Raw genomic sequence first — 16,128 nt, 5'->3', positions numbered from 1 at the left:
CCTGACAGGATGCCTTACGAGGTTGTGGAGGATACTGGAACTCTGGAGCACCTGCCCCCCCTTCACAGTGTACCCCACACTCACCCAGGCTTGGGGGTTTTTAAATTTTTATTTCAAAAGCTTGGATAGCTTCAATATCCAGGTTGTGGCAAAATCAGGACACGTGTAAAATACCTTACAATACATTAGATTCCCGAAAGGTACCAAAAAGTACAGTAAAATTAACACTTCCATTATAGGAAATGTATGACACAAATAATATAAAACTAAAAGGTGAAAAAAAGGTGACACTGGTTTTCTAAGGTACAATTTACTCTTTACAACCAGGGTCCACAGGTCCAGGCTGCAAAGCGGCAGCAGGAAGCAGACCCTCCAATCTGGTTCTGGGTAACCCGGTAATAAAAATCAGCTCATAATGCCGCTCTGGCCTCTTGAGAAACCACACGCTGCCTAAATAACTAGAGCTCTGGAAATATTAAACAGGAGAGTGATTTCCAGGGGGGAAATTTTAAATAAGATGCACATGGGACAGGCCATAGAAAGTTTGCCAAGTTAAATTTTGGTACATAATTGTGTTCATTCAATATCCAAACAAAGCGTGTGTGGTCAGTCAGGCACTCCTGCTGAAGCCTCAGTATGGCTTGTAGTTATTCTGATGGCCACCGCGTCGCTGGCTCTTCCCGTAATTTGTACTACCCTGACCTAGGGACAAGAACAACAGTGAAAGTAGCTACAACTCGCTGAACAATTTACCCCTGTGCCAGGCGCTTGATATGCATCCTCACCAGAACCAACAACTCTGTTGGTAGGAAGTCACCCCACCTTCCTGAAACCCAAAAGTTCAAAATCCACTCAGGCAAAAGCCCAGCCTGTCCGACTCCAAAGCCCCTGCTGCCAATGGCCCCTGCACTGTCTTTCCTGCCTCCCAGGGTGGGTGAGTGGATGGGGGCCTCCCTCTCTCCTACTTACTGTAGTCGTAGCCGGGGCCGTAGCCGTAATAGCCATAGGGCGAGTAGTCGTAGCCGCCATAGCCGGGCCCGTAGCCCTGCTGGTAGCCGTAGCCCTGGTTCCAGTAGCTGCCGTAGCCCTGATTCCAACTCTGACTCTGACCTGTGGGGGGAGCAGGGCACAGGGGCCCATGGACCATTTAGCACACGCAGGAGCTAGGATGGAGGAAATCCTGCCCTTTGGGTGGCGAGGTAACTATGGCAACTCAGAAGAGCCAAGGGGCTGCTGTCCTGGTGTAGAGGGCCTGAGAGACCCAAGCTAAAGATAAGGAGGCCAGGCTAGAAAACTAACTTCACTGTGGCAACCAAGGCAGCTCACTTTCATTCAAATCACCCACTGATCACCCCCATCCTCCCTGGCAGCTTGGCCTTAAAAAGGATGGAGTTCAGGCTTTGGAGTCAGAGGGGCCTGGGATGGATGGAGGATAAGCGCCTGGCACAGCACTGCCCTATCCTTCAGCCCACCCACCACGGGTGTACCAAGACTCAGGACAGCCACAGAGGCAAGCACACTCCCACCTTGCCCCCTCAAAACTTGGAGTGTGATGCAGAGGCCCCCTCTGCCCTGGGGTCCCAGGCCACGAGAGAAAGATGGGCTCTTCCAATCCAAGCAGCAGCATAGCATCGATTCAGGAGCCATTCCTGATCGCACCCACCCTACTGCAACAAGCACCAGAGACCCCCCAAGACAAACATAGAAGCTCCATGCAGGCAAGGAAGCAGGACCCGTATTCATCTGGGTTCTACTCACCTCCACTTCCGCCGCCGCCACCACTACCTCGGTTCCCTCGATTGCGATTCCCACGACCCCCAGAGCCATACTGCTGCTGTTGATAAACCTCTTTGGGCTGAGCCACCTTGATTTCACACTGAAAGTCAAGAGAACAGTGGGTCATGCCAATGGGACAAGCCCTAAGCAGGGAGTGTACACCAAGGCCTTCAATAACAAACATTAAGGTGGTAGATCTTGTCTTATCTGCTCAAGACATGCTGGAGTAGGAAACCATACTTGGACGAGCTCAGAACTTCAACTAAAACTCCGACCAAGACTCTCACTGGCCTTTTTTGCTCAAACCTTTTCCCAGACTGCTTGCAAAACAGTGGGACACACCCACAGGTCTGCTGATGGTCACCCTTGGCCACTCTATACCTTAACCAGTGGGAGGAGAGGGACAGCTGGGCCAGTGCCAGTCCAGTGTAGCAAGACACCAGCTTGGGCAAGGAAGTCAGAGAAGGCTTCCCAGGTAAGGGATCTTAGAGAAAGCAGATTCCTTCCCCCCCGCACCCACCCCCACCCCCACCCCCACCCCCAAGAAGAAATAAAACATTCCACTCAAAGACACTATTGAAGTGGCAACCCTGACCTCCATCTTAGGAGGAAAAAAGCCATTGGGGCTCAGGACAGCATTCCTTAAGGCCATCCCGCTGCTCCTTCCTCCTCCAAACACTGATCTACTATTGGGATGGGCCAGGTATATCTTCTCCCACTAGGGCATTAAGAGTCCATTTCCTTTTTGCTCAGAACTCTGCCTACTGTGGGTGGAAACGCCATGGACTTTCCTGTGCTCCTGCTTTTAAGTGTATTTTTAAAATCAACTTCACCAACATTGGTCTCCCATTAAGACCAATTAAAAAACCATTCTATAAGACATCCTCATCCAAGCATAGTCAAAAATTGGCAGATTACCCCCACCAAGTGATGCAATCTCATGTTTTCTATCCTACTTGGTTAAAACTGCTGAATACAACCACCTAAATTACATTTAAATACAACCAACCAACAGCAGTTTGACTAATAGCACCGTAAAACGGGCACTTCATGCCTGTTTCACATCATGGCACAGAGAAAAAGGCCTCTTTCCATGTCAGTGTCCACTAGGATAACAATGGCTCTCACCCAACAGCCCCCTATGATCCTCTTCTCTCTTACGTAAAATTTAAGGGCCCAATCCCAAATCCAGTCCTTCCAAATTCCCAGCCAGGACTGAGACTTCCAGGAGCCCCACCCTACCTGTCCCACCTTATCTGTCTGCCACTCCTGCTCAGGCAGAGCCTACCACACCCTGCCAGTGGGCCACACCCTCAACTCCCAACTGCCTCAGCCACCAGAACACTTAGAGCATGACCTACCTACCCTTTCTCTTGTCCAGAGTTCAGGAGAAAGAGTTGCCCCACACTGCAAAGGACTCTGCTCCTTTGAAGTCAAAACTGGCCTTGGATTTAAGGTGGCCAGCACCCTGGGAGCTCTTTGGAAAGGATCTTTGGACTAGGGGTTAATTTAGCCAGCGACCAAAAGGGACAGAAATGAAGAGATTTGGTTATGGCTGGAAACAGATAAGAGAAAAGCTCTGCAACAATGTCCATAGCAGGAGAGACTTCACCACAGAAATCACTATGAATCTTCTGAGACCTTAACTGCAGGACTTATACACACTGCATTCTACATCCAGAACACCTTGACCTCTAGCTTTATGTCAGGAATTGAAGAGACTACTCAGCACACTACCTATCCCATAGAAGCCTCCCATCCTCCAGTATTCTCCTGCCTCCCTCACATCCTGTCCTACCAGCCTAGGTGCTCTGAAGGACAGGACCATCTGTCCCCATCAGGACAGCAAGACACCACAAAACAGTAAGGTTCACCCTGGAGAACTCTTGGAGGTAGTTCAACCTACAAATGCCAGTTCCAGCAGAAAGCTAAGTGCACACACAGCTGGGGACACCTTACCTTACTTCCACTGATGGTGTGGAACTTTTTCTCCAGAACTTTCTTCACAGGTTCTTCTTCTTTAAAGGTGATGAAAACAAAGCCTCGTCTTTTGTTCGACTTTGGATCCATTGGAAGCTCAATGGCTTCAATCTGCAAACACAGGCAAAGCTCAAGACTCTACCTCAGAACCTATATGGAACTCATAGGAAAAGGCCCACAAACACCACGGTGAAAAAAGTTCCAGTCAGCTGAGGTGTCAAGGACCAGTAAGAAGGCAACAATCACTGTAGCTGGCAGACCATTGTGGGGGCCACACACTCACCTCCCCAAACTCGCCGAAGTACTCCCTTATCTTCTCCTCAGTGGCTTCAGGATTCAGACCCCCTACAAAAATTTTCTTTACTGGGTCTTTCTTCATAGCCATGGCTTTTTTGGGGTCAATGACACGGCCATCCAGCCTATGCTCCTTCTGGTCTAGAACCTGTTCCAACAGAGGGGAGTTGGGTTCTAACTCAGCAGCATGACCTGAGACAAGGATCTTCTTTCTCTCAGCCATAAGACTCCAACACAGGCACACAAAATTGCTTCATCCCCTCCACACTCTACCCTCAACCTGACTTCCCAACCCAATCTCCAGACTTCACCTGGTTTACCTAAACACTTATAAATCTATCCTGAACCCACACCCAAGTCTGTTGACCATGCCCCGCACCCCTCTTCTTCCCAGCCAGTCACAATTTAAGGCGGTAAAGCAGCAGAAACTTAAAACACAGGCTAGAATTAGGCTGCTAGGGATGGAATCCTCACAATCCATGTGATCTTTCCTACTTAACCTTCTGTTTTTTGCAAAATGAGGTTAAAGTAATGCCTAACTCTTAGCAACTGTGGGCTCTCTTCTAATCTTCTCAATGAAATGTTTGCTTTAGCAAGGTCCAGAATAGGCACAGGATAATAAATGGTCCACAATAAACCTTCCTAGATCACCCCAGCCCATACTCACTCCACCATTTAATCTCTACTTTTAATCCCTTCGAAAAGGATAGGATAAACTCTCAACCTCTCTGCTCTTCCCAAGGCACTCAACTGTGCAAAACACATAAGCCAATCATGGTCTGAGAATGATATCTTAGAATACACTGAGACTTCTGATTATGAACTACCCGGCTTACCTTCTCCACACTGGCTGCATCTTTGAAGAGGATAAATCCAAACCCTCTTGACCGGCCAGTGTTTGGATCCATTTTTATTGTACAGTCAACGACCTCTCCAAACTTGGTAAAATAATCTTTTAGATCCTTTTTGCTGGTATCCCAGCTCAGGCCACCAACGAACATTTTTCTGAAATAGTGGGGTGAGACACATGGCAACAAGCCTTATAACCAAGCTATGATTTTGGAAGGATAGGCCCTGTCAAAGCTCTCACTGAAAGGATTAGAAATAAAGCCACCATTCGGAACAGGGCTCCACCTCTGGAAGATGTTAACGAGTCTCCCCTACCCTTCCAAACTCAACCTTGACCCTAATAAAGCCTCAGGTGACTCCGTACCCTAAGCTGGTTGAGGAAAGCAAGCACAACCTGGCCGGAGAGCTAGGACCTGAGGTCTCACAACCGGAAGGAATCTAATCTGTCTACCAACTATGTATCAAGACACTCCGGTCCCTGCCACCTCCGATCACTTCAAGGAACTCGAGGCTTCCGGGGCCGAGTCAGAGTTCAGACCGGGACTCCGCCCTCGGCAGGAGCCAGAGGAGGGAGGCCCGGGTGCGCGCCAACTCCGCCCACGCAGCCCGCGACCCGCCAGGCCCCGGCTCCGAGCGCACTCCCCTTCCGGGCCGCCTGCCGCAGGTCCCCGCGCCAGCGGCCCTGGGGCGGCGCCAAAGTCGACCCAACAAACTCTTGCAAACTCCAGCGCGCGCCGTAAGCGGGCGGCGCGGAGTTGCCGGTCTGCGGGCCGCGAGCAGGCCCCGGCCGCCCGCCCCTCCCCCCGCCGCGTGGCGCCAACAAAAGGCGGCCCCGGAACAAAGGCGGCGCCCCCGTCGGCCCGCAGCAGCACTTACCCCGCGTCCTCCTCATTCTTGCTGGCGTTGATCTGGTCGCCCTCGGCGCCGTTCTGGTTGCCGGCCTGGGGCGCCGCGCTCCCGCCTCCAGCGCCCGCCGCAACGCCGGTACCGGTCCCGGCCGGCGACTCGCCTTCAGGGGCAGCCTCATGTCCGTTCTCGGTGGCTCCCGTCGTCTCCATGGGCTGCTCTTCACCCGCTTCCGACATGCTAGGCCGAGGCGCGCGGCTCCTGCAACGAGCAGCCACGGCGCGTCAGGCCGGCGCCACTCCCGCCCAGACTCCCGCCCGCGGGCCCGGCCGCTCACCTCGCCGCCGATGACGCCGCGGGGCCCGCTCGTCCCCACCCGCCGAGAAGGCACCGCGGGCTCGGCCGCGCTCACGCTCGCGCTGCCGGGCCTTTCCCCCGTCTACCGACGGAGCCGCTGCGACCTCGAGCTCTCCTATTCCGCCTCCGCAGCTACACAACCCCACCGACTCCACAGCCCGCCCCGGCCGCGCGGTGCCGCCGCCTGACAATGCCGACTCGTGGCGCTCTTTATAATGCCGGAGCAGAGGCCACCACGCAACAAGGTGCATACTCATTGGCTTTGCCGGTCTGTCACTCAGCCCCGTGCCGGCTTCCCATTGGCCACAGCGGCGCGCGCACGGTCGATCCGGGCGGGCTTTGTCCTCATTTTAGAATCCGCGCGAGCCGGGGCCTTGCGGAGGGTTGCCGGGTCTGGTGGCTTGACGGTTCTGTCCCGAGCGGCCGGCGGTCTGAGCCCAGCACTGGAGAGGTGCAAGACTGACCCTTCGCCTTCTGAGGCCGTAGACCCTGGTCTCCGTGCGCCCTAAACCAGCACTGGCAGCCCTGGCCACTCCATTTCCCGAAAGAGGAAACTGGACTCCAGGAAGTCTCGGAAATCAAGGTCGCCCGGCTGGAAGTGCAGAACCCGACCTTCGGAGATTGGGCGCTAGTGTCCTCCAAGCCCCAGGAAATTGGGACGGAACCCGCCGTCCCCCTTGACCTTGGTGCCGTCAAAGCCACTCGCTCCAGCCCCTTCTGCCGCCTCCCCGCGACGCGAGAAGCGAGGAGGGGGCGGAGTTCGCCGGCTGGCCAATGGTGCTCCACGCGGGAGAAACGGTGGGACTGCGGTGTACCCCATTCTTAGGTCGCTTGGCACCACCTTGACGATTAGCATCACATTTTTACTTTTGATTACTTAATATCTTCAATTCGTTTATTTTTGCCGAAATCTGTTTTTTAAGAATACACCATTTCCTTGAAATCATGCAGTTTTGGGGAAGGGAAGAATAGTTCTCTTTTTCTAATATACAAAACCCCTTAATACTTATTTATCTTCTTGACCACCAAGCTTGAAAGGCCTGTATAGTCATGATTCCTTTTAACCATATGAGTGAGAAATACCAAATGAAGAAGGATTAAAACTTCTGAAGCTTGGGGATTGCCAAATAACAGCAGAACACAAGTAGCTGACATCTCCCACTGGAATCCTGTGGCCAGGCCCAGTGTGGTGGGCTGGGCATTCTGTTTTCTCATCTGGTCTCTTAACAACCCTATGGAAGTTGACAACCAGTTTATAAATGAGAAAACAAGCCCAGAGCCCTGGTCTGAGGCTCACTTCCTAAGCCAACCTGCTCAGTCATGTCTGGCAACCCAATGGTCCCAAAGAGCCTGACTATAGTCGCTACAGTCTCCTCTGTCCATGGGATTCTCCAGGCAAGAATACTGGAGTGGATAGCCATTCCCTTCTACAGGGGATCTTTCCAACCCAGGGATCGAACCCAGGTCTCCTGCATTGCTAGCAGATTCTTTACCATCTGAGTCACCGGGGAAGCCCAATGAAGTTGCCATGAGAATGTAAAATGTCACAATTTCACATCTGGAAAAAAATAAATTTCAAAAAATCTTAAGGTTTAGCCACACAATGCTGCATCTCCCCCAAGGTATCAACCACCTAGAGCTGGGACACCCACCCCCAAGCAAATGCCACTGGTTCATCCCAAGGCTCACATGACCATGTCACTTTCAGGCTAGATTCACATATCTCTATAAAACCTTGGTCACTCCATAAAACTTTGGTCACTCCATAAAACCTTGGTGGTAAGGCTTACAGGGAAGTCCCTAACTCTCCACCCCAGTCTTTGCTCACCTACAGAAATAAGAATCAGGGTTTTTGGTCACAGGCAATGATGGGCACAACTGACCCATCAACAAAGAAAATTCAGGTAATCAAGGTCAAGTTTAGCTGCAGGACGTAACCACTGAGGGCATGTGTGTGTTAGTCACTCAGTTGTGTCCAACTCTTTGCAGACCCATGGACTGTAGCCCACCAGGCTCCTCTCTCCATGGGATTTTCCAGGCAAGAATATTGGAATGTGTTGCCAGTTCCTTCTCTAGGGCATCTTCCCCACCCAGGGATCAAACCCTGGTCTCCCACATTGCAGGCAGATTCTTTACCGTTTGAACCACTAGGAAAATCTGCTCTTGTCCAGTTGGATTCCATTAGCACAATTTGGGAAATGCTTTCAATGACATGTCGAGTCTGAAGGATGACAACATTTGGATGGTGCTTCACAGTTTGCAAAATACCTTCACCAACCTTGCTTTTATAGAGCTTCAAAATAACTTTGTATGCAATTATCCATAGTTTATACACAAAAGCACTTAAATTACACAGCTAAAATCTTAGCCACAAAGTCAACACTTCCAACTCTACGTGGTTTCCAGTGCTGACTACTGTAGGACAAGGGGGCTCTGAGCTTCTGAGTTCTTTGGTCAGATTATATATATTATATATATATATATATATATATATATATATATACTATAATATATATATTATATATATTATACCTCAGATTAAGTGATTTTGAGGCTTAAAGGAAACATACTTTATAAAGAACTGCAGACAAATGGGGGTCAGTCTCAATACAGAATGTTTTTACATTGTACCCAAGAGTGCTTCTGACAAAGGCAGGTCACCAGGCTGTTTGGAACCAGCAGGAAGTCCCTTTGACACAAGGGACTCTTGTTATTTGGTCTGAATTACAGACCTGGGTTGAGTGCATATTCTAAAACAATGAGGTTCTCAAATCAGCAAGGAGCCCAGTAACCACAGCGTAGAATGGAGAGGGTAGACACAAAATGAATTTTGAAAGTTGTTTAAATTACATAAATTTTTCTATTTATTTATTTATTGGGTCTGGGCCTACAAGGTGGAAACTGCAAAAGTTAATTGCAAATATGTTGACTGTTGTGGCTGACTCCCATATGGGCCACTTCCTTCACCACAGCTCCACGAGCTTCAGCTCCTTTGCTTCTGGGCTGACTCTGGCTCCAGCTGGAGAAGACTTTCTAAAACACAAGTCAGATCTTGTCACACTCTGCATGAAAACTCTGGCTGACTCCCCAGTACTCTAAGGATGAAGTCTGAATACGGGTAAGAGAGACATCTGAGGCTCACAGAAATCCTTGCCCTCCTCCCTCCAACCTCTCTTCATCTTGAGTAGAAGAGTCAGTTGAGACTGGATACCTCCCCCAGATCTCTTTTTTCCTGGACACCATGTGTTCTGCATGGCAGAGCTACATTATAGAGAAGAGCTATTTAACCCATGTCAGACTTGATGTAAGAAATGAACCTGTACTGGGTCAAGCCACTGAGATCTCTAATTGCAGCCTAGTCACACCTGACCATTCCACATGGCTTGAGCCACCCCAGTCACAGCTCATGCTCAGCTTTCATGCTAGCCGTGCTGATTTCTTCTATTTCCTGGAACTCACCTGCACTCTTCTCTTTCCACATGCTGTTCCCTCTACCTCAAATACTCTTCCACAGATTTCACCTGCCTACCCTGCATATCTCTTTTGGGTTGAATTGTATTGCCACGAAAGATCTGTTCAATTCCCAACCTGTGGTGCCTGTGCCTGTGACCTTATTTGGGACTAGGGTTTTGCAGATGTAATCCAGTTAAGATGAGGTCAGACTGAAGTAGGTGGCCCCTTAATTCAATAAGACTGATGCCTTATAAGAAGAGAAGACACAAAAACAGACACGAGGAAAACACTGTGTGATGACGGAGGCAGAGACTGGAATGATAAGTCTACAAACCAAGTGCCTTGGTCAATTTAGGCTGCTGTAACAAAATACTATGGTCTGGGTGCCTTAAACAACAAACTTATTTCTCACAGTTCTAGAAGCTAAGAAGTCCAAGATCAAGATTTCTGATAAGGACCTGCTTCCTAGTTTGCAAATGGCTATCTTCTTGTATCTTCACATGGCAGAAAGCATAGAGAGAAGCAAGCTCTCTCATATCTCTTCTTAAAAGGGCACTACTTACATTATGAGGACCCCACCCTCATGACCTCATCTAAACCTAATTGCCTCCCAAAGGCCCCACTTCCAAATATAATCACAGTGGGAATTATCTCAGCATTTGAATTTGGAGGAACACAAACATTCAGTCCATAACACAAAGGGATACCAAGGATTACTAGCAACACCAGAAGCTAGGAGAGAGGCATGGAGCAGATTCCCACCTAGAGCCTTCAGAGCAAGTGTGGCTCTGCCAACACCTTGATTTTGATCTTCTAGCCTCCAGAACTGTGAGACAATAAATTTCTATTGTTGATACACCCCTCAGCTGGTAGTGTTTTGTTATGGCACCCCTAACTGACTAATCCAACATACATGGGAATTCAGCTTCCTCCAGAAAGTGGTCTGTCAGGCCCCAAGGAAGGGAGCCTCTCAGAACACAGACCACACAGTATTGACACTGACCATGAGCTCAATGAGATCCTGCACCAGGGCTGTCTCCTTCACCTGGACACCTGCAGTGGGCACCACAATACTTGCAGAATGAATAAAAGAATCTCCTAACCCAAAGTGACACGTGGATTCCTAATGGGCTGAATCTGTCAGATGTGCTTGCTTGCCTATACAATGTCTTGAACATTGTAAAAAATATATATATATATTTGCCAACATTTATAAAGCATATTTCTACAAAATGTTACATTTCCAGGTACTTTTGGAAAATTTTTAGATGAAGTCACACTGGGCCTCAGTGTCACATGTTCACACTCAGCGGGAGCTGAGTCATACTGCCCCTCAGCAGGTGGAGCAGGTGCTGTCCAGCTCATTCCAGCCCCTACAAGGTCCCAGTGTCTTGCTCCTGGTCCCTCTAAACTTGTCTCATCAACTGAAACCATTAGGGATGCCAATCCCTAGCTAGGCCTCCATGAAACTCAGCTTCTTCATCTGTAAAACAGGGATGACAACACCTGCCTCTCAGCTCTCCTGCAGGGATCAAGGACTGTCTGCCAAGAGTTTAGCATAGTGCCAGTAGGTATAACTGTCATTGTTAGTGCTAGGACTGCTGACAATAATAATATTAGCTTTCAGGGACAACTCCTTCACTTGAGGAGCTCCCCATCACAATCAAATCCTCAAAACAGAAGTGGAAGACCTGGAGAAGCTCTACTACCCAGCATCCCCCACCTGCTAAGATGACATTCTTGCGACAGCCACCTGTGCCTAGTTTGAGTCTCAGAGGCAGCCTCTGCCTAGCAGAGACCAATCAGAATTGCCTAGGACACCCTTCTGGAATCAGACCTTAATGGAATATGTGGTTCATGTACAGACCTAACCCTCCCCATCTCCTCTGAGCTCGCAAGGCTGCATTCAGTGGCTACAGCATGCAGAGGGGCCCAGCCTGGCTTCATGTCCCAGATCTCCTGTGTAGCTTCTAAGACTATATTTAGAGCCATAAGGTGGAAGGGGCGTGGGTCACTAAATGACCCTGTGGAAGAACACCACTTCTCTAGCCTGAATACCACCTGGGACTGTTATCTGTAAGAAAGGGACCCACGTCCCTTCCATCTTGTGGCCCTAAATCCAGGCCCCTGTGGCTAGATTCTCACTTTTTACAGTATTCTGGGCACAGACCATTGGACAGGGATGGATTCAGGACACAGTGCTGCTGACCAGGTCATGGAAAACCTGTGAAACTGGAAAATACCCACCTCCCCTCTGAAAGGCAGCAACACCTACTCATCAGAGCAGCCTTGGGGGCTTTTGTTTGTGTGTGTGTGTGTGTGGTTTATCCCTGCCACTAAGTCAGGGTGGCCTCAGGGGTCTCTCCATTTCAACTTTAGTATCTGATTACACAACAATTCATATATTCATTCATTTACTAACAGCTCGGGCTTCAACTGCCATCAGCGTGCCCCTCAGGACAGATCTGTTTTTTGAACTGTAAACCCACATGAGTCACTATCCCTCAACATCTCTCCTGAAATGTCCCCAAGGCCCCTCCATTTCAGCATGTCTAAAAGAGAATACGTGGCGTTCCCCTGGGCCCAGACCCTCTGCCAGTGCTCTTGGCCACGAAGAATGCCTCTGCCACCCACCTGTGCAGGCCAGGAACCTGGCTGGACCAGCCTTGATGCCCCTTTCCCCACTCCTCCCTTATCCAATCCATCACCTAGACCCCAATGTGCCTTTATGACTGTCATCTGCACTAAGGTTTGCACTATGGGAATATCAGTCAGGGCAGGATACCCTGTGTACCAAATAGATCTAAAAGCCATGGAAGATTTTCTTACAGATAACAGTCCCAGGTGGTATTCAGGCCAGAGAAGCGGCTGTCTTCCACAGGGTCATTTAGGGACCCATGCCGCTTCCATCTTATGGCTCCACCAGCCCCTCAGGCCTTGTCATCGCAAGCAGCTGGCAGAAGGAAACACACAGAGAGGAACTGGTGTGAAGCTTGATGGCCCAGGCCTGGAAGGGGCACACGTGGCTCTCACTCACTCTCCATGGGCTGGAACTCTGTTTGTGGCCTTGCGTTACTGCAAAGGGCGCTGAGAAATAAGCTGAGGTATTTGCACAGGGAAGGCAGGGACAGAATGGGTGCTCAGTTTTTCACACTAGGCTTCAACAACTGCATGTTAGTGACAGTGAACAGAGACTAGAGGAAAGCTTCCCGTCAGTCAGCCTGCCTTTCAGGGACCGCCACCAAGTGCCAGAACTATCAGAGGCCACCCCTGCCCTTGTCCTTGGAGCAGGTCTGCTTTCTACTTGGTAAGATGAACACCGTATCAGGGAAGCACAGGAGGACAGGGACACACAGGAGAGACATGAACCAAGACTGGGAAGTGGGCAGGAAGGACAAGGCTTTTCACATGAGCAGATGCTGGGCTGTGCCATGGAGACTGAATGGGGGTTCTTCAGACAGGGACCAGGGAGAAGGGGTGTGAGGCAGAGGAGACCAACTGAGCAAAGGCTCAACATTCGAGAAAGCAGACTGTTCAGAGAACTGCAAGTAGCCCTACGTGACAGAGGGGAGTTGAGACTGTGTTGCTGGGCAGTTTTACAAGCCATGACAAAGAGTTTCATTTATCTACAGGAAACAGGAAGTCAGTGAGTTCTGTGATGACAATGGTCCATGAAAGGAGGGGGTGATGAGAGACATTAAGGAGGGTATGTGGCTACAATCCTGACTCCATGCACAGGGGTGAGATGGCAAGTAAGGATGGAAAGTTGGACCAGAACCACCAGGTGGAGGGCCTTGAATGCCAGGCCTGACAAGCAAGGCAGAGGGTGAGCACTGTCTGCCTCTCTCAAGGAGAAAACAATTCCACGACAGGTGATGACCCCCTCGCTTCCTTCCTGTGCCTGCCTCCAGCACCACAGTCTATTTGTCCGTTTCTTCTGGTACATTAGTCCCTAACGGCTAGGAAAGGATCGAGAGATTACCCATTTCAAAGATGAAGTCCAAATCACTCATTACCAGGGAAGAAAACCCAAGGTTAGGGAAGGGAGAGTCTCTTAGTCCATTCAAACTGCTATAGCAAACTGGTTCAAAATTGGGAAAGGAGTACGTCAAGGCTGTATGTCAGCCTGTTTATTTAACTTGTATGCAGAGTATATCGTGTGATATGCTGGGCTGGGTGAAGCTCCAGCTAGAATCAAGATTGCCGAGAGAAATAGCAGTAATCTCAGACATGCAGATGATACCACCCTAATGGCAGAAAGTGAAGAGGAACTAAAGAGCCTCTTGATGAAGGTGAAAGAGGAAAGTGAAAAAGCTGGCTTAAACTCAATGTTCAATAAACGAAGATCATGGCATCTGGTCCCATCACTTCATGGCAAACAGATGGGGAAACAATGCAAACAGTGAGAGAGTTTATTTTCTTGGGCTCCAAAATCACTGAGGATGGTGACTGCAGCCATGCAATTTAAAGACACTTGCTCCTTGAAAGAAAAGCTATGACAAACCTAGACAGTGTATTAAAAAGCAGAGATAGCACTTTGCCAACAAAAGTCCGTATAGTCAAATCTATGGTTTTTCCAGTAGTCATGTATGGATGTGAGAATTAGACGATAAAGAAGGCTAAGCACCAAAGAGCTGATGCTTTTGACCTGTGGTGTTGGAGAAGATTCTTGAGAGTCCCTTGGACTGCAAGAAGATCAAACCAGTCAATCCTAGATGAAATCAACCCTAAATATTCACTGGAAGGACTGATGCTGAAGCTGAAGTTCCAATACTTGGGCCACCTAATGCAAAGAGCTGACTCATTGGAAAAGACCCTGATGTTGGGAAAGATTGAAGGCAGGAGAAGGGGACGACAGAGGATGAGATAATTGGGTGGCATCATCGACTCAATGGACATGTGTTTGAGCAAGCTCCAGGAAATGGTGAAGGACAGGGAAGCCTGGTGTGCTGCAGTCCATGGGATTGCAAAGAGTTGGACACAACTGAGCAACTGAAGAACAACAATAGACTACATTGCCTATAAATAACAGAAATTTATTTCTCATGGTTCTGGAGGCTGAGAAATCCAAGATGAAGCACCAACAGACTGGATGTCTGGCAAAACCCACTTCCTGGCTCTCAGATGGCTCTCTTCTCCCTCTTACTCCTTTTTCAACTAGCAGAAGGGATAAGAGAGCCCTGTGGGGTCTCTTTTATAAGGGTACTAATCCCATTCTCAACGGGTCTACCCTCATGACCTAATGACCTCCCAGGCCCTACCTCTTAACACCATCACCCTGGGGAGGGGCAGAGGGGCAGTGTTAGGATTTCAAGATATGAATTTGGTGGGGAGCACATTCAGTCTCTAGCAGGGAGTAATATGTCCAGTGGCACCAGGTCTAGAAGCCAGGCCTCCATGTGCCATGTTCTCTCAGCTCCTCTAGCACCCTCCCAAGCTCCCGGCACTTGGGAAACAAGTGACCAGAGGCATGCTGAGTATTTCATCCTGTCACCTCAAGTGCTGAGTGTAAGAGACCACACATATGAACAGAGAAACCCCACCTTTCTCCTACAAGCTAAGAAACAGGAATCCACACACGGGCACCATCTCCTTGGCACCTCCCACCCTCTTCTCCTTCCAGAGGACATGGCAAAGCTAGCTCCTGGATGTGAACACCAAGTGCATGGAGCCATAGCTCTGACAGTCATGTTTGCTCCCAGCACAAGGCCAGCGTAGGCAGGACTGCCAATGCTGGGCAGAGGGGGCTGAGGAAAGAGGAATGATCTCTAGCCATGAGACTCTCTTAATGTGAAAAGCAAGGATTTTGGGGGTAGATGCTGCCACTTAACATTCTGTTTCCACATTCTGCCAGTGAACTGGCCAAACCACTTCTCCAAGTAGGGGGCACCATCTAGGCTCAGAAAAGAAGATAAATGCATACTGTCTCCCGATCCAAGGGATTTGAGGGATGTAAGCTCCTCAAGGCAGGGTCCTCATTCCACACTTCCTCACCTGGCTGACTGCTCAGCAACCTCTTGCATCTCAGAAGCTGTCTTGCCCTCCAACTTCTCATGGCTGCCCCCTAAACAATTCAATCCCACTGCAGCCCCCTGACCACCACCAACCTAGGCCCGCAGAAGCCAAGAGGCAGAAGCCTCTTTGGTCTGCATATCCATTTCACCCTGGCCTTCCACCTCCCCTTAATGAAATCCATGTCCCCATACGCCCCTACTCACCACTCCTGAATGCCTCCTCTCGCTTCCCTCAACACAAGTGGAGGGAGGGGCCGTCTCACCCTCCACTCCCCAGTCTCATTCCATGAGCAGCACTGCACTACAGAAATACGATGCACACCACAAACGCAAAAGCATGGACAATTGAACATTTTCTAATATAAAAGACTAGTACAAAATTAGTAAAATAGTAAAAAAAAAGGTGATGAAACTAATTTTTAATAATATATTTAATGTAGACTAATCCACACAAAATATTATAATTTCAATATGTAATCAGCATAGAAAATTATTGAGACATTTTGCTTGTTTTTTTTATATTGCCTGAAATCCAGTGTGTATTTTACACTTACAGTGC

General features: G+C 49.3%; 1 protein-coding gene and 1 long non-coding RNA gene across 10 annotated transcripts; both read right to left on the bottom strand.

Annotated features, from left to right (window-relative positions):
- Positions 1-90: 90 nt before the first annotated feature.
- On the bottom strand, positions 91-6,821 carry HNRNPAB (heterogeneous nuclear ribonucleoprotein A/B). Of its 9 annotated transcripts, none has more exons than XM_081502075.1 (8): positions 6,356-6,821; positions 5,772-6,006; positions 4,887-5,055; positions 4,040-4,198; positions 3,736-3,867; positions 1,759-1,876; positions 970-1,110; positions 91-702 (listed from the first exon to the last, which is right to left on the bottom strand). In XM_081502075.1, the coding sequence occupies exons 1-8, from the start codon at positions 6,357-6,359 to the stop codon at positions 632-634; spliced, it is 1,029 nt and encodes a 342-aa protein (XP_081358201.1). In that variant the 5' UTR covers positions 6,360-6,821; the 3' UTR covers positions 91-631. The 9 variants fall into 9 exon arrangements, with proteins under 9 accessions (XP_081358201.1, XP_081358203.1, XP_081358199.1 ...); XM_081502077.1 differs by having other exon boundaries at positions 5,776-6,006; XM_081502073.1 differs by lacking the exon at positions 6,356-6,821 and adding an exon at positions 6,083-6,288.
- A 2,121-nt stretch (positions 6,822-8,942) lies between these two features.
- LOC145510558 (uncharacterized) lies at positions 8,943-15,870 on the bottom strand. Its single transcript, XR_014057108.1, has 3 exons — positions 15,774-15,870; positions 12,385-12,508; positions 8,943-9,135 (listed from the first exon to the last, which is right to left on the bottom strand). It is a non-coding gene; the product is annotated as an uncharacterized LOC145510558 (long non-coding RNA).
- Positions 15,871-16,128: the final 258 nt, after the last annotated feature.

This window comes from Giraffa tippelskirchi, chromosome 6, assembly GCF_054371585.1.
Source record: "Giraffa tippelskirchi isolate mGirTip1 chromosome 6, T2T-mGirTip1v1.2.pri, whole genome shotgun sequence".
NCBI classification, from domain to species: domain Eukaryota; kingdom Metazoa; phylum Chordata; class Mammalia; order Artiodactyla; family Giraffidae; genus Giraffa; species Giraffa tippelskirchi.
The sequence above is the reverse complement of the archived record's forward strand: the minus strand, read 5'-3'. Positions and strand labels throughout refer to the sequence as shown.

Coding starts and splice junctions, on each gene's coding strand:
- HNRNPAB (XM_081502075.1), bottom strand. Junction 5,056..5,771: donor ATGAGGAGGACGCGGGGTAA/GTGCTGCTGCGG, acceptor CCACTATTTCAG/AAAAATGTTCGTTGGTGGCC. Junction 1,877..3,735: donor ACACCATCAGTGGAAGTAAG/GTAAGGTGTCCC, acceptor CTTGACTTTCAG/TGTGAAATCAAGGTGGCTCA.